This window comes from Triticum aestivum, chromosome 1A, assembly GCF_018294505.1.
Source record: "Triticum aestivum cultivar Chinese Spring chromosome 1A, IWGSC CS RefSeq v2.1, whole genome shotgun sequence".
Lineage (NCBI taxonomy): Eukaryota > Viridiplantae > Streptophyta > Magnoliopsida > Poales > Poaceae > Triticum > Triticum aestivum.
The window spans coordinates 498586649-498610293 of NC_057794.1; the positions used below are offsets into that span (position 1 = coordinate 498586649).

The following is a 23645-nucleotide window of genomic DNA, read 5'->3' on the forward strand; positions in this document are numbered from 1 at the left end:
CCGTCCTAGATCTGGTGCGTCTCTCACTGACAGGTGGGCGAAAGCAGTCCCCTGGCCCGCCCGTCGGTGGGACTCCAGGGGCGCAGGGCGGGGTCCTGTGCGTTCGGACACGACCCCGAAAAATTTCAAACCAGCGGTAACCCACCGTTTCGATCCCGCCCGCGCACCGCCCCGCTCTCCCTGGCGCGCGGGGCCCGCGCGTCAGGCCTTCACCCCGGGCAGCCTCATCTTTTAACGCCCGTCTAATTCTCTCCGACCGTCTCATTCTCTCTCCCCCCCTCCCTCCCCTCCCTCGTGTGCCACCCCAAATCTCCGAGTCGAGCTCCCAAACCCTAGCCTCCGGCGCCGGCGATGGCCCTCGTCGCGTCGGCGTGAGAAGGGATCTGTCGCGCGCGGCGTCGGCGGGGAGTTGCGGGCGGGCGGGAGGCAGTCGGGCTGGCGGGGATGGAGGCGAGGCGGATCTCGGCGACCCCCCGGCCGTGCAACGGCCGGCGCGTGGTGGCGAGGAAGAGGCCGAGGCAGGAGGCGGTCATCAGCAGCGTCAGGAAGCTGCAGCGCCGGGAGATCAGCTCCCGCCGGGAGCGCTCCTTCGCCATGAACTCCGCGCAGGAGCGCTTCCGCAACATACAGCTGCAGGTACGCTTTCCCTGCCCGCCCCCCGGTCCCGTGTCCAACTTTCTTTAACCTTTCGTTCGCGTGCATCTGCGGAGAGGTTCTGTTTGCTTCGTGTGGGGGAATCGCGGCCCTCGGATGTTCTGGGCATCGCGATTATAGCCTGGATTAGAGTAGCCGACTCGTGGACGGGGTGTGGGGGTTAGGGTTTGGTAGGCTGGGAAAAGTGAGATCTTGTTAGGTTTCGGTGAACTGTTGGTGGTATTTGGGATCTTAGTGTGCTGGGGAAGGCTTCGCCACGCTTCATTTGCTTGATGTAATGGAAAGTTTGTGCATTTAGCGCAGGCGCTTAAACAGTAATGAGGATTTGTGGTAGTCGCCGGTCTGTAGTCCAGTTTTCTTTTTCTTTTTGATGATGAGGATCCGGTCTGTAGTCCAGTTGAGCAGATGTGTGCCGGATGGGCTGTCATGTGCATCTTGCACCATTCTTCTGGCCTGTCCTGAAACTTCTGACGAATTTTTAGGGAAATCATATTAGTATTTACTTCCTTTCTTATGAATGTGCAAGACCCATGATGTTTGTATTCCTGTCAATTTGTGAATTGCTGCAATCAGCAAAGAAGATGACAGTTGTTACTTATCTGTCGCATATGGCCTTTGAGTTAAGCTGTTTGTTCATTTTATTTAACCATTGTTTGATTGCAAGTTGGGTCTATGAATGCTGGGAATCAGTTGCCTGTCTATTACACGAGTGTTGCCGATGGGTGTATTTGTCCTGGATTCCTGGTTATTCACTGCTTTGGTCACATTACACTGCTCAGATAACCGATTTATTGGTGTTTTTCCTGCACTGAACAAAGAGCACGGGGACACCTTGTTTTCAACAATACTGTTGATCATAAGCACTTGGCTGCTCCACAAGCTACTTTGTGCCCAGAAGTCTCACCTATTAGAACTGTCAACCTTGGGCCTTTTCTCATATTGCTTTCTCTCTGCTGAAATAATTGATTTTACCCTCCTATTTTTGTAGTATCATTCTTTTTTTTTCTTGCTTCTAACAGTGTACATTTGCTATCATTTTAGGAGGAGTTTGACACTCATGATCCTAAGGAGAACAACGCGCTACTACCTTACATTAGGAAGAGGTCAAAAATTATTGAGATAGTTGCAGCACGTGATATAGTTTTTGCTTTATCACAATCTGGAGTATGTGCTGCTTTTAGTAGAGGTATGCTTGTTTTCTTGCACGTGTGCCCATGCTTCATATTTTCATACTGAGATGCTCTTCTTATATTTCCAGTGACGAATAAGAGAATATGCTTTCTAAATGGGAGTCCAGATGAAGTTGTTCGTAGTTTATTCTACAACAAGAACAATGATTCACTCATTACTGTGTCAGTATATGGTTCTGAAAATTTTAGTGCCTTGCGATGCAAGACAACTCGAATTGAGTAAGCTTTCAGTCCATATGTCTTTCACAAGTGAATACCTGTTTCTTTCATCCTGATTAAGACCCCTTTTAACTATTTCAAGGTATATACGCCGCGGAACGCCAGATGCTGGTTTCCCTCTTTTTGAGACAGAGTCCTTGAAATGGCCTGGCTTCGTTGAGTTTGATGATGTCAATGGAAAGGTTTTAACTTATTCCGCTCAAGACAGGTACTTTAACTTATGTAACGATTTTTGTGTGTGGAAAATGGATGAATTTTAACTTCTGCAATGGCTGTATGCACTTTCTGGAACTGTGCTGATTGTATCTCATTCTGCAAACAGCACTTACAAGGTTTTTGACTTGAAAAACTACACCCTACTGTATTCCATATCTGACAAGAATGTTCAAGAAATAAAGATCAGGTAACTGTATTCCCACTTACTTCTCCTTGTCACTTTGCTGTTCAACAAATTCTTCTGTTATCATTGGAATGCCTCTTCTATTACTTGCAACAAAACTGAGAAAAATGTTGGTTTCAGTAGGCAAAATTGACTAAAGCTAGAAATTATTCATCCAATGCACATACAAAGGGCAGCAGTAATCTTATATTGCTGGTGTTGTCAATTTGTTGTGCATCCTAGTTAAACCTGATTTATGTACTTCAAGCTTAAAATAATTGATTCGTTTCAGTAGGAATGCATCTTTATATATTTGTCTAATACCTGTTTAACTTGTGACAGTCCTGGTATAATGCTTTTGATTTATACAAGAACAAGCAGCTCCATTCCTCTGAAGATTCTTAATATTGAGGATGGCACAGTTTTGAAATTCTTCAACCACCTCCTCCATCGTAATAAGAAGGTGGATTTCATTGAACAGTTTAATGAAAAGCTGTTGGTCAAGCAGGATGGAGAGAATCTTCAAATACTTGATGTAAGTATTTTCCTGAAGTGCTTAGGGAAATCAATAAAAATGACTGTTGTTTCTTGCTTATTCTTTATCTCATTTTGTTGCAGGTACGGAACTTCCAGTTGACTGAAGTGAGCAGTACTGAGTTCATGACTCCATCTGCCTTTATCTTTCTGTATGAACTCCAGTTGTTTTTGACATTCCGGAATCGATCTGTAGCAGTTTGGAATTTCCGAGGTGAACTAGTAACATCATTTGAGGATCACCTGCTGTGGCACCCTGACTGCAATACCAATAACATATACATAACCAGTGATCAAGATCTTATTATTTCTTACTGCAAGGCTGATTCCACTGATTCATCTTCAGAAGAAAATGGTAAGATTTGGTTCCCTTTGCCGTTTGTTGTAGGCTAAATTGTGTAATTTGTTATACATTTGGATCACTGTGTGTTGCGTCTTGCTAGTTATCATTGTTTTGGTTTCCTTGACATTCTTTGGTTCTGCATTCATGCTCCATGCACTTCTGGCATTGAGCAAATTTAATTAAACATGCTGTTGCATCATATCATACCTGGCCCTCCATTTTAATGAATGGTACCCTTGGCCAGTTACGTTTTCATAGTGACATCTTTCCACCAGTCAGCAGATAACGGGACTTACCTTATGGTCGTGGATAACATGACTCATCTTATGTTTGCTCATGTGCAGCTGGCTCTATAAACATCAGCAACATACTGACAGGGAAATGCTTGGCTAAAATAAAGGCTGGCAATTTCAACGAGCAAAAGAAGACATGGAAGTTCCAGAATACAATCACCGAGGCTCTTGAGGACATCACAGCTCTGTACTATGACGAAGAGCGTGATGAGATCTACACCGGCAACCGCCATGGCCTTGTTCATGTGTGGGCGAACTGAGAGCTGAGAAAGCAAATTTCAGGGACAAACAAGATGTTGTTCGTTTGCAGGCGGATCAATTTAACAACCAAGCCTCAGGTGGTGCTGGCCGCGAAGAGGTCTTGGGTCTCCAGCCGTTAGCAATTTGTTGATGTGGAGTATTGTGGTGTCGAGCTGCTCTTTACTGACAGAAGATTTGTTGTAGAGTTAGTGCTTATCATGTGCTTTACCATAGCCTGTAGTAGCCTTGGAGATGTCTCGAGGCGAGCTCTCAAACTGTACCTCATGTAATGTGCCTTCCTGGTAGTTAACTCTGCTACCTGAAATAGTTATACCTCATTCTGTCTGTCAATGTGTCTGGTTGTTGTTGAGTTTGGCATCTTGTAGACATAAACAATTGGAATATGTGGCATAGAAACGCCTTCCACTCTGACGAGAGATGGTTGACGGCAAAAATCATTTTTTTGAGGAACAGTTGGTCACTTTATTGCTCAATAATAAGGGGTACAATTGTAGCATCTGACGGTTGTAGCGACCATGATCTAGAGATAACACACTCTTTACAAAATTATGCGCCTCATGATTGGATGTTCTTCCCACATGTATGAAACGAACTGAAGCAAAAGCTTGTGCATGCTGTTTGATCTCCAGCAAAACTGAGCTGTATGCACACATGCTTCCTTCGTTGATAGTTGACGGCAAAAAATCACTTCGGAGGTGTTAACCTGCAGCAAGCCCAACCACCCTGCACGAACCTTGAAGCACCTTTTGAGCGAGGCAGGCCCGAGCTATGTGGGTCTGGCGATAAAAGCTGGGTGCCCTCCCTTAATCTGGTTTACTTAACCCCTTTTAATCTACACAACTATCTGGTTCACTTACCCCTTCTAATCTGCACAACGGTCTCATTCACTTAACCCCTTCTAATCTACACAACTGTGCTTCAATTTGAAATAAGTTATATGTGAAAAAGATGCACATCAACGTTGTGATTCCATTCAGGCGATCGCTTTGTAGTTTCATTCATCGTAAACATACAATTTCATGTTCATGTTTGAAGCTTTTTTAGACAAATTTTGGCAAATTCGTCAGACATGATCGCCCATCTGAAATTTTCTTTGCCCACTAGATTCAGCTTGTTGTTTCACACGACTTTCGTGTTGCACGTTTTCAGTTTCGACGATCGTAGTCGAGTAGACTTACATGTCGCTGTTGGACTATACAATTGTTACCTAGCTCTGCAAATGGTTTGTTTTACTCACGTTCCTTAATCTCCTTCACCTAGTTCCCTTTTAATCTACACAATGGTGCTTTCGATGAAGGAAATATGCCCTAGAGGCAATAACAAAGTTATTATTTATTTCCTTATTTCATGATAAATATTTATTATTCATGCTAGAATTGTATTAACCGGAAACATAATACATGTGTGAATACATAGACAAACAGAGTGTCACTAGTATGCCTCTACTTGACTAGCTCGTTGGTTAAAGATGGTTATGTTTCCTAACCATAGACATGAGTTGTCATTGATAAACGGGATCACATCATTAGGAGAATGATATGATTGACTTGACCCATTCCGTTAGCTTAGCACTTGATCGTTTTAGTTTACTGCTATTGCTTTCTTCATGACTTATACATGTTCCTATGACTATGAGATTATGCAACTCCCGATTACCGGAGGAACACTTTGTGTGCTACCAAACGTCACAACGTAACTAGGTGATTATAAAGGTGCTCTACAGGTGTCTCCGATGGTACTTGTTGAGTTGGCATAGATCGAGATTATGATTTGTCACTCCGATTGTCGGAGAGGTATCTCTGGGCCCTCTCGGTAATGCACATCACTATAAGCCTTGCAAGCAATGCAACTAATGAGTTAGTTGCGGGATGATGCATTACGGAACGAGTAAAGAGACTTGTCGGTAACAAGATTGAGCTAGGTATTGAGATACCGACGATCGAATCTCGGGCAAGTAACATACCGATGACAAAGGGAATAACGTATGTTGTTATGCGGTTTGACCGATAAAGATCTTCGTAGAATATATAGGAGCCAATATGAGCATCCAGGTTCCGCTATTGGTTATTGACCGGAGACGTTTCTTGGTCATGTCTACATAGTTCTCGAACCCGTAGGGTCCGCACGCTTAACGTCGGTGACGATCGATATTATGAGTTTATGTGATTTGATGTACCGAAGGTAGTTCGGAGTCCCGGATATGATCACGGACATGACGAGGAGTCTCGAAATGATCGAGAAATAAAGATTAATATATTGGACGACTATATTCGGATACCGGAAGTGTTCCGGGTGATTTCGGAGAAAACCGAAGTGTCGGAGGGTTATCGGACCCCCCCGGGAGAAGTAATGGGCCACATGGGCCTTAGTGGAGAGAGAGGGCAGGCCAGGGCATGCCGCGCGCCCCCTCCCCCTCTGGTCCGAATTGGACTAGGGAAGGGGGGGGGGGGCGCCCCCCTTTCCTTCTCCCTCTCCTCCTTCCTTTCCCCCTCCTAATAGGAGTAGGAAAGGGGAGTCCTACTCCTACTAGGAGGAGGACTCCTCCTCCTGTCGCACCCTGCAAGGGCCGGCTGGCCTCCCCCTTGCTCCTTTATATACGGGGGCAGGGGGGCACCCTAGGACACATAAGTTGATTATTCCAAGCCGTGTGCGGTGCCCCCCTCCATCATAATCCACCTCGACTATATCGTAGCGGTGCTTAGGCGAAGCCCTGCGTCGGTAGTAACATCATCACCGTAATCACGCCGTTGTGCTGACGGAACTCTCCCGTGAAGCTCTGCTGGATCAGAGTTCATGGGACGTCATCGAGCTGAACATGTGCTGAACTCGGAGGTGCTGTACGTTCGGTACTTGGATCGGTCGGATCGTGAAGATGTACGACTACATCAACCGCGTTCTCATAACGCTTCCGCTTACGGGCTACGAGGGTACATGGACGATACTCTCCTCTCTCGTTGCTATGAATCACCATGATCTTACGTGTGCGTAGGATTTTTTTTGAAATTACTACGTTCCCCAACATTCGAAACCAATGTGGTGATCATCCTAACTGCGCTCTTCTTCGCGCTGCTGCTTCCTCTCAACTAGGAAGGTGTTGGGCCCCAAGTGCAAGGGTTTTGTAGCAAGGAACAATTTCCCCTCGAAGTGGATGATCTTAAGTTTTAGGGTGTGGCTATGTCTCAATCGACTAATATTTAACCAATTCTCAGTCAAGTGACATACCATGTAAGAACAGAAAAATAAAATCCGAAAAGAAAGTTTTGCACGGATCACAATGTATGATCCCACAAATATAGTGTGGACTGAGACATAATCAAGTCTCAGTCGACTAAGATTTAGCAAGACTAAGTTTTATCGAACCAGTAGGAGCTTGCAATGCAACCAATAATAAGTACCCGCACACAAAAAATACAAAACTGTCTTGGCTCCGAACAAAACTAGTAAGATTGTCAGTCTTACTAGCCTTGCTAGTTATAAGGATTACAAGCAAGTGTGTATGAAAAAATGTAGTTGCAAGAAAAGAAATAAAAGCAAAGAATTGTAAAGAGCGTTTGATCGAGGTTGAAAGGGATGGAAGAAGAATTGATTGGGATCCATAGATTCACTAGTGGTTTCTCTTCAAAAGAAATAACAAGGTGTCATGAACAACTTACAGTTGTGTATCGATTAAATTACATTTTTTATGAATATGATTATACACGACATAATTGCAATGAGCATTGTTAAGCTTCATGCACTAGTCAACGCAACCAAAAGTCCGAACTTATGGAAAGGGCTAGACAATCCACATATACTGTAACACCTCCTCTCACGTGTGACAGGAAAGACAAGTCAGCAGGTGCAACCGGAAGAGAGCAACGGCGCGGGAAACTCACGTATGACTCAAGAGGCCTCTACGTGGACACAAAGGGGGGCTACCAGTAATTTTTAATAAATTGTGAAAGCCAGGATTTGAACTCAAGACCTTAGCTCCGATACCATGTCAAGCTTCATGCACTAGCCAACACAACCAAAAATCCGAACTTATGGAAAGGGCTAGACAATCCACATATACTGTAACAAGCATCACGCCCAAGCACCTATATACCGTTATCCAACTGCATATATAGCTAATACTTCACCCCAAGACTGCTACCTAGCATGCATCTCAAAGTATTAAGTAAATAAACAGATTATTGCATTAAGTATGATGACACAAAGTAGATGATATATTGTGTTCACCCTGCGTTCAAAGGACAACCACACAATCATCCTTTTATCTGTAGTTGCAACAATACACAAGCCTTTTCCACTTTCTTTGACCGCGGTAGATTACTTGCAAGATTGAACCCAACTAACATACACAACTCCCTCTTGAAGATCATACATCAAACTTGGCCAAAGAAAGACAAATGCACCAGATAGCATATATGTATAAGAATTGTGCAGCAAAGAAACCAAATTGATCTCAGAATAATTCATGGATAAATCTGATCATAAAGTGACAATTCATCACACTGCAACAAACACACCAACAAATCACATTATATGGATCACAATCATGTAAGGAAGCTAATGTAATCTTTGTATTGAGAAGCAAGGGAGAGAAAACCATCTAGCTGCTGCTATGGATTCATCAACTACACAACCTCCCGTTTCAATCAATCAACACTTGCAATACTTGAGCATGAGACTTCATCTTTGCACTTAAATAGAAAAGGAGAAATATAATGGAGATTTATAGAAGTCAAAAAATGGAAGAAAATCTTACATCAATGTGGCCGATCATTGGGCAATGGAGAGGCCTTATAGTCGATGTTAATGCAAGGAGTAGAGACTGCCATGCAACAGATGCACTAGAGCTATGAGTGTATGAAAGCTCTAGGGTGTGGATCCAACTTTTCTTGTTCTTGAACACCTAGAGTGTTTGAGAATGCTCATCATTGGAGTCCACAAGCTAAGTTCTACAATGTGAAAAATCTCCAACTAATATGTAGACATGAAGCATATGAAAACTCTCTATATGAAATGCAATAGTGCTACCTTCAAGCACTTATGTATGCAAATAGGACAATAGTGTTACCACGCCCCCCTCTCTCACTATCTATATTTTCTCTCCATTTCTTATTTAGCCTTTGTGGCTCTTTTTTTGTTAGCCTCCATGACTCTTTTATACTTCACAAGGTAGGGGAAATATCCTGTAATGATGAACAATGCACTTTACTTTATTCACAACTCAAGTTAACAAGATAAACATGAATCTAATGAATTCCTCTAGGAGGAACTAGGATGCGCAATGATCTAGCTAGCATATACATCAAAACACAGATGAACCATAGAAATATCCTGCTTGCTATCTTATGATCATGCAAAGCAATATGACAATGACAATAAACATCTCTAGTCATGTAATGCAAATGACGATTGAAGTTGCATGACAATATATCTCGGAATGGCTATAGAAATACCATGATAGGTAGGTATGTTGTCTGTTTTGAGGAAGATGAGTATTTTATGTGTAGGAGAACAAGAGGAGGATCTCCCACAAGTTTTGGATGTATTGACTAAGGATGCAACAAGTCTCGAGGTGAGAGTGGGCAATGCGCGATACTGAAGAGACTAGCAAATATGGATAGGGTGAAGTGCATGCAAGATCGCAAACTCGCATCAGTCATAAAGAACTCAAATATGCTTACTATAAGCATCTCATAAACTACTTTACAAAAATCATGTAACCAATGCAACTCCTAGGGGTAAGTATTTGGCATAGTTGAAGCCCGTTGCACATCCTCGACCCGTTCTACCTGAGCGGTTTATTTACAATGCCCCTCAACTTGGACCTCACCGCAATACCATCGGCCACACTTTTATGTAATGAGAGATACACCATTACTCATATGATATATACGCCATTTCCTCATTAATTCACTCAAGGTTTTTACCTACACATTCATCTATTACTCTCATTTTTTCTCAAAACTATTGCAAAGAATCCTATATTTAAATTAGTGACTCTGGATTAATTCATGCAATTTTAATTATACCATCAAAGCATACATATCATTTTAATCACCAACATATTAACCTCGGCGTACGGCTCCCGGGAGGATATCGATGACGTATGCGCCATATGCCTCGCCATATTAAGCCACAAATGCAAGAAGGCAAAAAACGATGCAGGGCACCAAACACTTCCTTATAGATCAAGGCCTTCAACATGGAATTTCACTTCCATCTAGATTGAGGCTAGGGTAGCATTGTTCCACGCAACGCCGCCACCGCCATCTGAACGGAGCGACCGCGAAACCAACACCTAACCCAAACATGCAAAACTGGGTTCCCCCACATCCCGCTGCCGAAGCAGCGGACAAAGGGAGGCGGAGGTCTGGACAGAGGAGGGATCTTTTTTTTCCGAGCGAATACAGAGGAGGGATCTGGGAGGTATATTAGGGTGAAATGTGTAACTTTTGAAGAAAATCAGAGCTACCAAGGATCATTGGTGCACTTCGTTGCGTCAACAAATCAGTGAAGAATAGACTGAAAAATAAAAACCACTCAGTGATGAATGATACGAAAATCTGGCTCCTCGCTGTCGACCGGTGGGGAGAGTAGGTCCAGCCCATCGAACGTGACACGCGCGCACCAAAAAATAAGCGCGAAGTAACAAGATTCCATCTTAGCCACTGACACGAGATTTGGATTTAAGTAGCCGGTAGAGGCTCCAGATCGGAAAGCACAAAGACAAAAGAGCTCTTGTTTCAAAATTTAGGCCACAGTAGCTAGAGCAGGGCAGGGCAGGGCACACCCCGTGCGAAGCTAAGCATGTGCAGCCAGGCTGAGACGACGATGCCGTGCCCGCCGCCGTCGCAGGGGCGGCTCATCACCGTGCTGAGCATCGACGGCGGCGGCATCCGCGGCCTCATCCCCTCCACCATCCTCGCCTTTCTCGAGTCCAAGCTCCAGGTACGTCCACCCGTCTGCAGCTCCACTGTCAAGCCGCAGCATCTTCGTCATCCTAGATCGATTGATTGAGTGTGACATGCGCTGTGTCTGACAGGAGCTGGACGGGCCGGACGCGCGCATCGCGGACTACTTCGACGTGATCGCCGGGACGAGCACGGGCGCGCTGGTCACGTCGATGCTGGCGGCCCCCGGCGAGAACAAGCGGCCTCTCTTCGCCGCCAAGGACATCAACCAGTTCTACCTCGACAACGGCCCCAAGATCTTCCCGCAGAGGAGGTACGTACGCACTTTTCCTCCCGGCGGACCACGCGCCAAAATTTGGCCGGCGGCGATGTTGATGCCGGCTTTGCTTCGGCTTCGCGTGCAGGTGGGGGTTCCTGACCCCGGTGGCGAACCTGCTCGGCGCGGTGATGGGTCCCAAGTACGACGGCAAGTTCCTGCACGACAAGATCAAGAACCTCACCAACGACGTGACCGTCGCCGACACCGTCACCAACATCGTCGTGCCGACGTTCGACATCAAGTACCTGCAGCCGGTCATCTTCAACACGTACGAGGCCAAGGTGAACCCGCTCAAGAACGCGCACCTCTCCGACATCTGCATCAGCACGTCGGCGGCGCCCACCTACTTTCCGGCGCACCACTTCACGACCCACGACCCCCTGGGCAAGCTGCCAGACCGTGAGTACCACCTCGTCGACGGTGGCGTGGCCGCCAACAACCCCACCATGGTCGCCATGTCCATGATCACCCAGGAGGTGATGCGCCGGAACCCGGACTTCACGCACGGCAAGCCCGCCGAGTACAGCAACTACCTCATCATCTCCATCGGCACCGGGACGGCCAAGCAGGCTGAGAAGTACACCGCGCCCGACTGCGCCAAGTGGGGCGTCCTCCGCTGGCTCAAAGACGGCCGCTTCACCCCGCTCCTCGACATCTTCTCCCATGCAAGCGCCGACATGGTCGACATCCACGCTGCCGTGCTGTTCCAGTCACTACGGGTCGAGAAGAACTACCTACGCATCCAGGACGACTCACTCACGGGGCACACGTCCTCGGTGGACATCTCCACCAAGGAGAACATGGAGGCGCTCATCGGGATCGGCAACAAGCTGCTCAAGATGAGCGTGGCCCGGGTGAACATCGACACGGGGATGTACGAGCTCGTCGACGACGAGGGCACCAACGAGGAAGCGCTCGCTCGTTTTGCCAAGAAGCTCTCCAACGAGCGCAAGCTGCGGCAAGCCAACCTCAACTCCCAATAGAGAAGAGGAAGATTCGAGAGAGAGCACACACAATATATGTTGTAAATTTGTAGTGCAATGCTATGTAATGTGGGCGAGTAATTATTTTTTGAAATGAAAGGTTTTATCAATTCTTGGTTATGCATATGAGTATCTATGTGAAAGAACCATAAAAGAGTTGTCTTCCGGTCTTTGCATTCAAGACTACCACAAGCAAACACACAGGAAAATAGGAACATAATTGGTATAAATTAACCTGCCAGAGATAAAAAGAAAACACTCTTCCAATGACACTGATGGCCCATTATATCAATATGGTGTAACTGAGTGCTAAAGCTATCTGATGTAATTTAATTATAAAATTTTGGTTGCCGTAATACGGATATGAAATATATGGTGTCTTTGATACGAAATATCAATTTAATTACAAAATGGATTATCAATAATATGTTGGATCAATGAACAATTACACACGACTTCCGCCTGACAAATATTTGCGTTAGGCCACCTTAGACAAACGTTTTCACATAAAAATCATGTGTGATATAAATACGAACGAAAACATTTTTCTGCGATTCATCGTGTGGATGTACATACGAACGGAAACGATTGGGCATGTATAATTGTGTCCGATGGCTCGCCCGATCGCACATGAGCTCTTTTTGCCCCGAGTGTGTTACCGGAGGACCTATCCCCGATGGTTTCTGGGTCGTGTGGGAAGGACCCCCCATCATACACAGGCAAGGCGACGGTTTAAAACTCCGTTGCGAAAACAGGGGTAAAAACCATTTGTATAGCATGTCTCTGCACTAGCGAGACAAGAACACATATATGATTTCCGAACCCAGTTGTTGCATGTAGATGTAGTTTAAATTTGAATTATGACCATTATATGGCCAGATACTCACTTAATGTTTTAAAAAGGTCAAATGATATCTGAAAATTTCCAAATTTTAACATGACAATTGTATTAGTGCATGTTAATGGAACCAAAAAATTCATACAATTAAAACACCATCCGTTGCCACTCTACCCCAAATTAGTCTCTCAAAGCTAATACAAAAAATCAACTACATCACAAACATTTGGTTATAGGAACCGTTTGCGATGAAAATTCGTAGGTCTATTTATGTCTTCCTTCATAAGCTTCGTCGACTTCGTCAGGCCAAGTGTCGTTCACCCCCGAATCCCAATCCCCAATCCCCATTCCAACCCCTTCTTGCAAAGAATGACGCCGTGGAGACTCTTTGTGAGGGCCCGTACGGTCGCCGCGTCCGCCCTAAGCGGCTCCGCCTCCGCCTAGAGCGTGGCCGCATCCGCCGAGAGGGCGATTGCGACAGCCGATAGGGCAGCTGTAGCAGCCGAGACGGTTGCAGCAGCTGCCAACGCTGATAGTGCTCGAGCAGCTGTCCGTGCCGCGGAGGTCGCCCCGGCCCGGGTCGAGGCCATCCATGCCCAGATCATGGACGTCCATGCCAAGATATTCTAGGCCTCCTCGGAATCTCACATGCATCCCATGTCCAAAGAGGCGGCGGAGATGCCTGCCGCCGATGCGGCAACAGAGGCCAGGGAGCCCCTTCCTCATGAGATCACCGAGCTGGAGTTGGAGATGAAGGAGGCGGCGGAGAGCACGAGCATGGGGAGGAGGAGTTGCACGTGGCTAAGGAGGTAGAGAAGCTCATGCCCGTCGAGGAATTGATGGTGGAGTACCAATGCGAGCTCTGAAGGCGCCACTAGTATGAGTACTATAATGTTGAGGGTGACACCAAGGACGAGGACGACGCCACAACCGTGTTCAGCCTGCGGGACACAGAGTCCACCAATGGTGGAATGTCACCAGGGCAAGTCGTCGACATCTCATCTTGCACTGGCAAGGGGGCGGCGCGGCGATGACTTTGTTTAAAATTACTTAACCTTTGTTTAGAACGCTGGTCTTTTGTTAGAGCAATGTTTAGGTCAACTGGCTCTATTTAATTACGAAATTGCTACATTAAGTAAGTGTGGTCTGTGTGCCATAGGCCTCTTTGTGTATCCAAATTAGCAAGTGATGTTAAATTATGCAATGACGTGGATGAGCACCGTACCCAGAGAAATTTGGACCAAAATTTGAATGCTCAAACTCATTGCATGCACGTAAAGTATTGATAACCCACAAATATAGGAGATCACAACAATTTTCGAGGGTAGAGTATTCAATCCAAATTTATAGATTCGACATAAGGGGAGCCAAAGAATATTTGAAGGTATTAGCAGCTGAGTTGTCAATTCAACCACACCTGGAGATTAATTATCTGCAGCAACATGATCAATAGCAAAGTAATATGATAGTTTTGATAGTAGTGACAGGAGTAACAGTAACAATAACAGTGATAGCAGTAGTTCTATAGCAAGTGCAATAGTAACAGCAGCAGTAGTAACTTAGCAAGATCAATATAAGATAAATTCGTAGGAATTGGATTGGTGACTTGTTGGATGATATTCATCATGAGACAGTTATAACCTAGGGCGATACGACACTAGCTCCAGTTAATCAATATAATGTAGGCATGTATTCCGTAAATAGTCATACGTGCTTATGGGAAGAACTTGCATGATATCTTTTGTCCTACCCTCCCGTGGCAGCGGGGTCCTATTGGAAACTAAGGGATATTAAGGCCTCCTTTTAATATAGAACCGGAATAAAGCATTAACACACGGTGAATACATGAACTCCTCAAACTACGGTCATCACCGAGAGTGGTCCCGGCTATTGTCACTCCGGGGTTGCCGGATCATAACACGTAGTAGGTGACTATAACTTGCAAGATCGGATCTAGAACATGGATATAATGGTGATAACATAAACGGTTCAGATATGAAATCAGGGCACCCGGGCCCAAAGTGACAAGCATTAAACATGGCAAAGTCATAGCAACATCAATCTTAGAGCATAGTGGATACTAGGGATCAGACCCTAACAAAACTAACTCGATTACATGATGAATCTCGTCTAACTCCTCACCGACCAGCGAGCCTATGAAGGAATTACTTAGTCCCGGTGGGGAGCATCATGAAATTGGCGATGAAGAAGGGTTGGTGATGACGAAGAACGAAGATCCCCCTCTCCGGAGCCCCAAACGAACTCCAGATCTGGCCTCCCGATGAAAAACAGGAGGTGACAGCGGCTCCGTCTTGTGGATCGCGATAATTCTTTCTCCCTTATTTTTTCTGGAAAAATAGGATTTATAGCGTCGGTTTCAGGGTCTGCGGGGCCACCAGGTGGGGACAACCCACGTGGGTGCGCCAGGAGGGGGGCGCGCCCTGCCCACCCAGGTGCCCCCCTCCGGTGGATCTTGGCTCCAGAAATTCTTATTTATTGTATAAAAAATCCTCGCAAAGTTTCGTTCCATTTCGAAAAACTTTTATTTCTGCACAAAAACAACACCGTGGTAGTTCTACTGAAAATAGCGTCAGTCCGCGGTTAGTTTCATTCAAATCATGCAAATTAGAGTCCAAAACAAAAGGAAAAGCATTAGAAAAAGTATATACATTGGAGACATATCAACTCCCCCAAACTTAAACCTTTGCTTGTCCTCAAGCAATTCAGTTCATAAACTGAAAGTGAAAAAGAAAAACTTTTACGAACTATTTTGCTCTTGTTTGCATAAATAAGCTTAAACAACACCCAAGTTTTCAGCCAACATTATAACTAACCATGCTGATAATAACTCTTAAAAATTATATTAACGCATATCAATAACATAATCAGCTGGCGAGCAATAATAAAATATCTCAAACGGCAACACGTTGTCAAAACAACCATGATATAATATGACAATAGTGGTATCTCGCTATCCCTTTCTGAGACCGCAAAACATAAATGCAGAGCACCTCCAAAGTCCAAGCAACGACTAAACATTGTAATTCATGGTAGAAAAGGTCCAGTCATGATGCACCGAACATTATCTACACATAATGCATAAGTCATGATAGCAGTGCTCTCAGGTTCTGGCACTTGTTTTAGAAGGTGATGACACAACATAAAAGTAAATGGATAGTCCCTTCACAGAGGGAAGCAGTGATTTGCAGAGGTGCCAGAGCTCAAGTTTTTAAACAGAGGTAAATGATATTTTGAGACATGCACCCTTCTCATTTACTTCACGACTATCAGTTATCAATATCTTCCATGCTAAGCATGCTAGTGGAGATTCCCAAGCGATAAAAATAAAGGTTTTGACTCCATTGAGAGTTTTTGTTTGATTATTTGTAAGCTTTTTCTGTTTGCAGTTTGGGACTGGGCATCCTATTACCGCCCTTTTCTCGTGCGATGGCAAGTGAATAAACACTCGACCTAAGAATAACCCGCTTAGCATGGAAGATACCGACCACCTTATGTCATTCCATGAATGATCTAGGCACACAAAAAGGATATTTATTAGAAGTTTTTAGAGGTGGCACATGCAAATTTACTTAGGACGGCAGGGTAATACCGCATATAGGTAGGTATGGTGGACTCATCTGGAATAACTTTGGGTTCAAGGTTTTTGATGTACAAGCAGAATTCCCACTTAGTATGGGCGAAGGCTAGCAAATAGGTTGAGAAGCGGCCAGCTAGAGAGCAACAACGGTCATGAACATGCATTATGCATAAGTAACATTGGACACTAACATGAGTAGGATATGAACACCATGAGCATAAATATCATAGAGGCTATGTTGGTTTTGATTCAACTACATGCATGAACATGTGCCAAGTCAAGCCACTCGAACATTTAGAGGAGGATACCATATCATCATACTACATCACAATCATTTTAACGCAATGTTGATACCCAAGATAAATCATTATCCACTCCTAGCTACTTATGCATGGCATGAGAAACTATAATCTCTAATTGTCATTGGAAACATGTTTAATCATAATGGGTTGAATCATGGATACTAGGTTAAACATATTTACACAAACAGAACAACTTGAGTTCATACCCATTTCTCTCTGCCACGGCCAGTTCATCGAATATCGTTATTATTGCCTTTCACTTGCACGACCGAACGATATAAAAATAATAATAGTGCAAGAGTGCCATGGGCTAAGTGAAGGAAATATGCCCTAGAGGCAATGATAAAGATGTTATTTATATTTCCTTATATCATGATAAAAGTTTATTATTCATGCTAGAATTGTATTAACCGGAAACTTAGTACATGTGTGAATACATAGACAAAACAGAGTGTCCCTAGTATGCCTCTACTTGACTAGCTCGTTAATCAAAGATGGTTAAGTTTCCTAACCATAGACATGAGTTGTCATTTGATGAACATGATCACATCATTAAGAGAATGATGTGATGGACAAGACCCATCCGTTAGCTTAGCATTATGATCGTTTAGTTTTATTGCTATTGCTTTATTCATGACTTATACATGTTCCTCTGACTATGAGATTATGCAACTCCCGAATACTAGAGGAACACCTTGTGTGCTATCAAATGTCACAACGTAACTGGGTGATTATAAAGATGCTCTATAGGTGTCTCCGGTGGTGTTTGTTGAGTTGGCATAGATCGAGAATAGGATTTGTCACTCCGTGTATCGGAGAGGTATCTCTGGGCCCTCTCGGTAATGCACATCACTATGAGCCTTGCAAGCAATGTGACTAATGAGTTAGTCACGGGATGATGCATTACAGAACGAGTAAAGAGACTTGCCGGTAACGAGATTGAACTAGGTATGAAGATACCGACGATCGAATCTCGAGCAAGTAACATACCAATGACAAAGGGAACAACGTATGTTGTTGTGCAGTTTGACCGATAAAGATCTTCGAAGAATATGTAGGAGCCAATATGAGCATCCAGGTTCCGCTATTGGTTATTGACAGGAGATTTGTCTCGGTCATGTCTACATAGTTCTCGAACCCGTAGGGTCCGCACGCTTAATGTTCCATGACGATTTGTATTATGAGTTATGTGATTTGATGACCGAAGTTTGTCCGGAGTCCCGGATGAGATCACAGACATGACGAGGAGTCTCGAAATGGTTGAGAGGTAAATATTCATATATTGGAAGGTTGCATTTGGACATCGGAATGGTTCTGAGTGGTTCGGGAATTTTTCCGGAGAACCGGAAGGTTACCAGACCCCCCCGGGAGAAGTATTGGGCCTATTGGGATCTATTGGAGGAGAGGAGAAAGGCCACGTGAGAGGGGCGCCCCCCTTGCCCAAACCGAATTGGACTAGGGAAGGGGGTCGGCCTCCTCTTTCCCTCTCCCCCTCTTCCTCCTTAACTCCTTCTCCTAGTTGGAATAGGAGGGGGGCGAATCCTACTTGGACCGGGAGTCCAAGTAGGACTCCCCCCTTAGCACGCCCCCCTTGGGCCGACCTTCTCTTCCCCCCTCCTTTATATACGTGGGAAGGGGGCACCCCAAAGGCACACCAAGTCTTCTCTTAGCCGTGTGCGGTGCCCCCTCCACAATTACACACCTCGGTCATATCGTCGTAGTGCTTAGGCGAAGCCCTGCGCCCGTAACTTCATCATCACCGTCACCACACCATCGTGCTGACAGAACTCTCCCATGTCCTCAACTAGATCAAGAGCTTGAGGGATGTCATCATGCTGGATGTGTGCAGAGCACGGAGGTGCCATACGTTCGATACTTGGATCCATTGGATCGTGAAGACGTTCGACTACATCAACCGCATTACTAAACGCTTCCATTTTCGGTCTACGAGGGTACGTGGAAACACTATCCCCTCTCGTTGTTGTGAATCTCCTAGATAGATGTTGTGTGATTGTAGGAATTTTTTTGAAATACTGCGTTCCCCAACAGTGGCATCCGAGCCAGGTCTATGCATGGATGTTATATGCACGAGTAGTACACAAAGAGTGTTGGAAATATGCCCTAGAGGCAATAATAAATTAGTTATTATTATATTATATTTCATTGTTCATGATAATCGTTTATTATCCATGCTAGAATTGTATTGATAGGAAACTCAGATACATGTGTGGATACATAGACAACACCATGTCCCTAGTAAGCCTCTAGTTGACTAGCTCGTTGATCAATAGATGGTTACGGTTTCCTGACCATGGACATTGGATGTCGTTGATAACGGGATCACATCATTAGGAGAATGATGTGATGGACAACACCCAATCCTAAGCCTAGCACAAAGATCGTGTAGTTCGTATGCTAAAGCTTTTCTAATGTCAAGCATCATTTCCTTAGACCATGAGATTGTGTAACTCCCGGATACCGTAGGAATGCTTTGGGTGTACCAAACGTCACAATGTAACTGGGTGGCTATAAAGGTTCACTACAAGTATCTCTGAAAGTGTCTGTTGGGTTGGCATGAATCGAGACTAGGATTTGTCACTCCGTGTAAACGGAGAGGTATCTCTGGGCCCACTCGATAGGACATCATCATAATGTGCACAATGTGATCAAGGAGTTGATCACGGGATGATGTGTTACGGAATGAGTAAAGAGACTTGCCGGTAACGAGATTGAACAAGGTATCGGGGTACCGACGATCGAATCTCGGGCAAGTATCGTACCGATGGACAAAGGGAATTGTATACGGGATTGATTGAATCCTTGACATCGTGGTTCATACGATGAGATCATCGTGGAGCATGTGGGAGCGAACATGGGTATCCAGATCCCTCTGTTGGTTATTGACCGGAGAGTTGTCTCGGCCATGTCTGCATGACTCCCGAGCCCGTAGGGTCTACACGCTTAAGGTTCGATGACGCTAGGGTTATAGGGAATAGATGTACGTGGTTACCGAATGTTGTTCGGAGTCCCGCATGAGATCCCGGACGTCACGAGGAGTTCCGGAATGGTCCGAAGGTAAAGATTTATATATGGGAAGTCATCATACGGTCACCGGAATAATTCGGGGGTTACCGGTATTGTACCGGGACCACCGGAGGGGTTCCGGGGGTCCACCGGGAGGGTCCACCTGCCCCGGAGGGCCCTATGGGCTGTATGTGGAGAGGGACCAGCCCCTTAGTGGGCTGGGCGCCTCCCCCCTAGGGCCCATGCGCCTAGGGTTTGGGGGAACCCTAAAGGGGGGGCGCCCCCCTTGCCTTGGGGGGCAAGGCAACCCCCCTTGGCCACCGCCCCCTCCTCAGATTGGATCTGAGGGGGCCGGCCCCCCTCTCCCTTGCCCCTATTTATATGTGGGGGTTGGGAGGGCAGCCGCACCCAAGTTCTGGCACAGCCCTCCCCCTCTCCCAAGTCCTCCTCTTCTCCTACGGTGCTTGGCGAAGCCCTGTAGGATTACCACGCTCCTCCTTCACCACCATGCCGTCGTGCTGCTGCTGGATGGAGTCTTCCCCAACCTCTCCTTCTCCCCTTGCTGGATCAAGGTGTAGGAGACGTCACCAGGCTGTACGTGTGTTGAACGTGGAGGTTCTGTCCGTTCGGCACTAGGATCATCGGTGATTTGGATCACGACGAGTACGACTCCATCAACCCCGTTCACTTGAACGCTTCCGCTTAGCGATCTACAAGGGTATGTAGATTCACTCCCCTTCCCCTCGTTTCTAGATTACTCCATAGATTGATCTTGGTGATGCATAGAAAATTTTAAATTTCTGCTATGTTCCCCAACAGTGGCATCATGAGCTAGGTCTATGCGTAATTTCTATGCACGAGTAGAACACAAAGCAGTTGTGGGCGTCAATTTTGTCAATTTTCTTGCCGTTACTAGTCTTATCTTGATTCAGCGGCATCGTGGGATGAAGCGGCCCGGACCGACCTTACACGTACGCTTACGTGAGACTGGTTCCACCGACTGACATGCACTAGTTGCATAAGGTGGCTAGCGGGTGTCTGTCTCTCCCACTTTAGTCGGATCGGATTCGATGAAAAGGGTCCTTATGAAGGGTAAATAGAAATTGGCATATCACGTTGTGGTTTTGGCGCAGGTAAGAAATGTTCTTGCTAGAAACCTATAGCAGCCACGTAAAAACTTGCAACAACAATTAGAGGACGTCTAACTTGTTTTTGCAGCATATGCCATGTGATGTGATATGGCCAAAAGGATGTGATGAATGATATATGTGATGTATGAGATTGATCATGTTCTTGTAATAGGAATCACGACTTGCATGTCGATGAGTATGACAACCGGCAGGAGCCATAGGAGTTGTCTTAATTTATTTATGACCTGCGTGTCAACATAAACGTCATGTAATTACTTTACTTTATTTCTAAAGCGTTAGCCATAGTAGTAGAAGTAATAGATGACGAGACAACTTCAAGAAGACACGATGATGGAGATCATGGTGTCATGCTGGTGACAACGATGATCATGGAGCCCCGAAGATGGAGATCAAAAGGAGCAAATGATATTGGCCATATCATGTCACTATTTGATTGCATGTGATGTTTATCATGTTTTACATCTTATTTGCTTAGAACGACGGTAGCTTAAATAAGATGATCCCTCACTAAAATTTCAAGAAAAGTGTTCCCCCTAACTGTGCACTGTTGCGAAGGTTCGTCGTTTCGAAGCACCACGTGATGACCGGGTGTGATAGATTCTAACATTCGAATACAACGGCTGTAAGCCAGATTTACACACGCAATACACTTAGGTTGATTTGACGAGCCTAGCATGTACAGACATGGCCTTGGAACAAGGAAGACCGAAAGGTCGAGCATGAGTCGTATAGAAGATACGATCAACATGAAGATTTTCACCGATGTTGACTAGTCCGTCTCACGTGATGATCGGACACGGCCTAGTTGACTCGGATCATGTTTCACTTAGATGACTAGAGGGATGTCTATCTGAGTGGGAGTTCATTAAATGAACTCAATTATCATGAACATAGTCGAAATTGTCTTTGCAAATATGTTGTAGATAAATAGCTCATGTTGTAGCTCCCTGTTTCAATACGTTCCTAGAGAAAGATTAAGTTGAAAGATATTGTAAGCAATGATGCGGACTAGGTTCGTAGTCCGAGGAGTGTCCTCACTGCTACATAGAAGGCTTACATCTTTGATGCACCGCTCGATGTGCAAACCCCTACAACATCGTCTGTGGATGTTGTGAACACCTGACAGACACATCCTGATGACTACTTGATAGTTTAGTGCACCATACTTTACGGCTTAGAATCGGGATTCGAATGAAGTTTTGAACGCCATAGAATATATGAGATGTTCCAAGAGCTGAAATTGGGATTTCAGGCTCATGCCCGTGTTGAGAGGTGTGAGACCTCTGACAAGTTCTTTTGCCAACAAGATGGAGGAGAATAGCTCAGCTAGTGAGCATGTGCTCAGAATGTCTGGGTGCTACAATCACTTAAATCAAGTGGGGGTTAAACTTCCAGATAAGATAGTGATTGATAGAGTTCTCTAGCCACTATCACTAAGCTACTAGATCTTCATGATGAACTATGACATGCAAGGGATGGAATTGATCCCGGAGCTATTCGCGGTGCTTAAGACCGCAAAAGGTAGAAATCAAGAAGGAGCATCAAGTGTTGATGGTTTAACAAGACCACTGGTTTCAAGAAGGGAAAGGGCTAGAAGGGAAACTTCATGGATCGCAAACCAGTTGCCGCTCCAGTAAAGGAACCCAAGGTTGAACCCAAACCCGAGACTAAGTGCTTCTATTGTAAGGGGACCGGTCACTGGTAGCGGAATTACCCCAAATGCATGGTAGATAAGAAGGCTGGCAACTTCAACAAAGTATATACGTGTTATTAATGTGTACCTCGCTAGTACTCCTGGTAGCACCTGGGTATTGGATACCGATTCAGTTGCTATTACTGGTGACTTGAAGCAAAAGCTACGGACTAAACGAAGACTGGCTAAGGGCGAGGTGACGATGTGTGTTGGAAGTGTTTCCAAAGTTGATGAGATCACCATCGCACGCTCCATCTGCCTTCGGGATTAGTATTGAACCTAGATAAATGTTATCAGGTGTCTACATTGAGCATGAATATGGTTAGATCATGTTCATTGCAATACGGTCATTCATTTAAGTTAGAGAATAATGGTTATTCTGTTTACATGAATGATACCTTTCATGGTCATGCACCCTATGTGAATGGTTCATTGAATCTCGGTCGTGGTAATACACATGTTCATGCCAAAAGATGTAGAGTTAATAATGATAGTACCACTTTCTCATGGCACTGCCGCTTAGGTCATATTGGCATAAGATGCATGAAGAAACTCCATGTCGATGGATGTTTGGAGTCACTTGATTTTGAATCGCTTGACACATGCGAGCCATGCCTCATGGGCAGGATGACTAAGACCCCGCTTTTAGGTACAATGAAACGGGCAAGTGACTTGTTGGAAATCATACATGTTGATGCGTGTGATCCAATGAGAATTGAAGCGTGCGGTGGATATCGCTATTTTCTCATCTTCACTGACGATTTGAGTAGATATAGGTATATTTACTTAATGAAGCACAAGTCTGAAACGTTTGAAAAGTTCAAGCGATTTCAGAGTGAAGTTAAGAATCATCATAACAAGAAGATCAAATTCCTACGATCTGATCAATGAGAATATCTGAGTTATGAGTTTGGCAAACACTTAAGACATTGTGGAATTGTTTCACAGTTGAAGCCACC

General features: G+C 45.0%; 2 protein-coding genes across 2 annotated transcripts; both read left to right on the forward strand.

Moving 5' to 3' along the window:
• Nucleotides 1-265: 265 nt before the first annotated feature.
• Nucleotides 266-4325, forward strand: LOC123060282 (uncharacterized). The gene is made up of 8 exons (XM_044482907.1): nucleotides 266-636; nucleotides 1696-1840; nucleotides 1913-2063; nucleotides 2146-2271; nucleotides 2386-2466; nucleotides 2785-2977; nucleotides 3061-3331; nucleotides 3664-4325. The coding sequence occupies exons 1-8, from the start codon at nucleotides 445-447 to the stop codon at nucleotides 3870-3872; spliced, it is 1368 nt and encodes a 455-aa protein (XP_044338842.1). The 5' UTR covers nucleotides 266-444; the 3' UTR covers nucleotides 3873-4325.
• A 6259-nt stretch (nucleotides 4326-10584) lies between these two features.
• LOC123159709 (patatin-like protein 1) lies at nucleotides 10585-12204 on the forward strand. The gene is made up of 3 exons (XM_044577557.1): nucleotides 10585-10815; nucleotides 10910-11091; nucleotides 11183-12204. The coding sequence occupies exons 1-3, from the start codon at nucleotides 10675-10677 to the stop codon at nucleotides 12078-12080; spliced, it is 1221 nt and encodes a 406-aa protein (XP_044433492.1). The 5' UTR covers nucleotides 10585-10674; the 3' UTR covers nucleotides 12081-12204.
• The last annotated feature ends 11441 nt before the right edge of the window (nucleotides 12205-23645 follow it).

Coding starts and splice junctions, on each gene's coding strand:
- LOC123060282 (XM_044482907.1), top strand. CDS start 445: ATGGAGGCGAGGCGGATCTCGGCGACCCCCCGGCCGTGCAACGGCCGG. Junction 2,467..2,784: donor GTTCAAGAAATAAAGATCAG/GTAACTGTATTC, acceptor AACTTGTGACAG/TCCTGGTATAATGCTTTTGA. Junction 2,978..3,060: donor AGAATCTTCAAATACTTGAT/GTAAGTATTTTC, acceptor ATTTTGTTGCAG/GTACGGAACTTCCAGTTGAC.
- LOC123159709 (XM_044577557.1), top strand. CDS start 10,675: ATGTGCAGCCAGGCTGAGACGACGATGCCGTGCCCGCCGCCGTCGCAG. Junction 10,816..10,909: donor TTCTCGAGTCCAAGCTCCAG/GTACGTCCACCC, acceptor TGTGTCTGACAG/GAGCTGGACGGGCCGGACGC. Junction 11,092..11,182: donor AAGATCTTCCCGCAGAGGAG/GTACGTACGCAC, acceptor CTTCGCGTGCAG/GTGGGGGTTCCTGACCCCGG.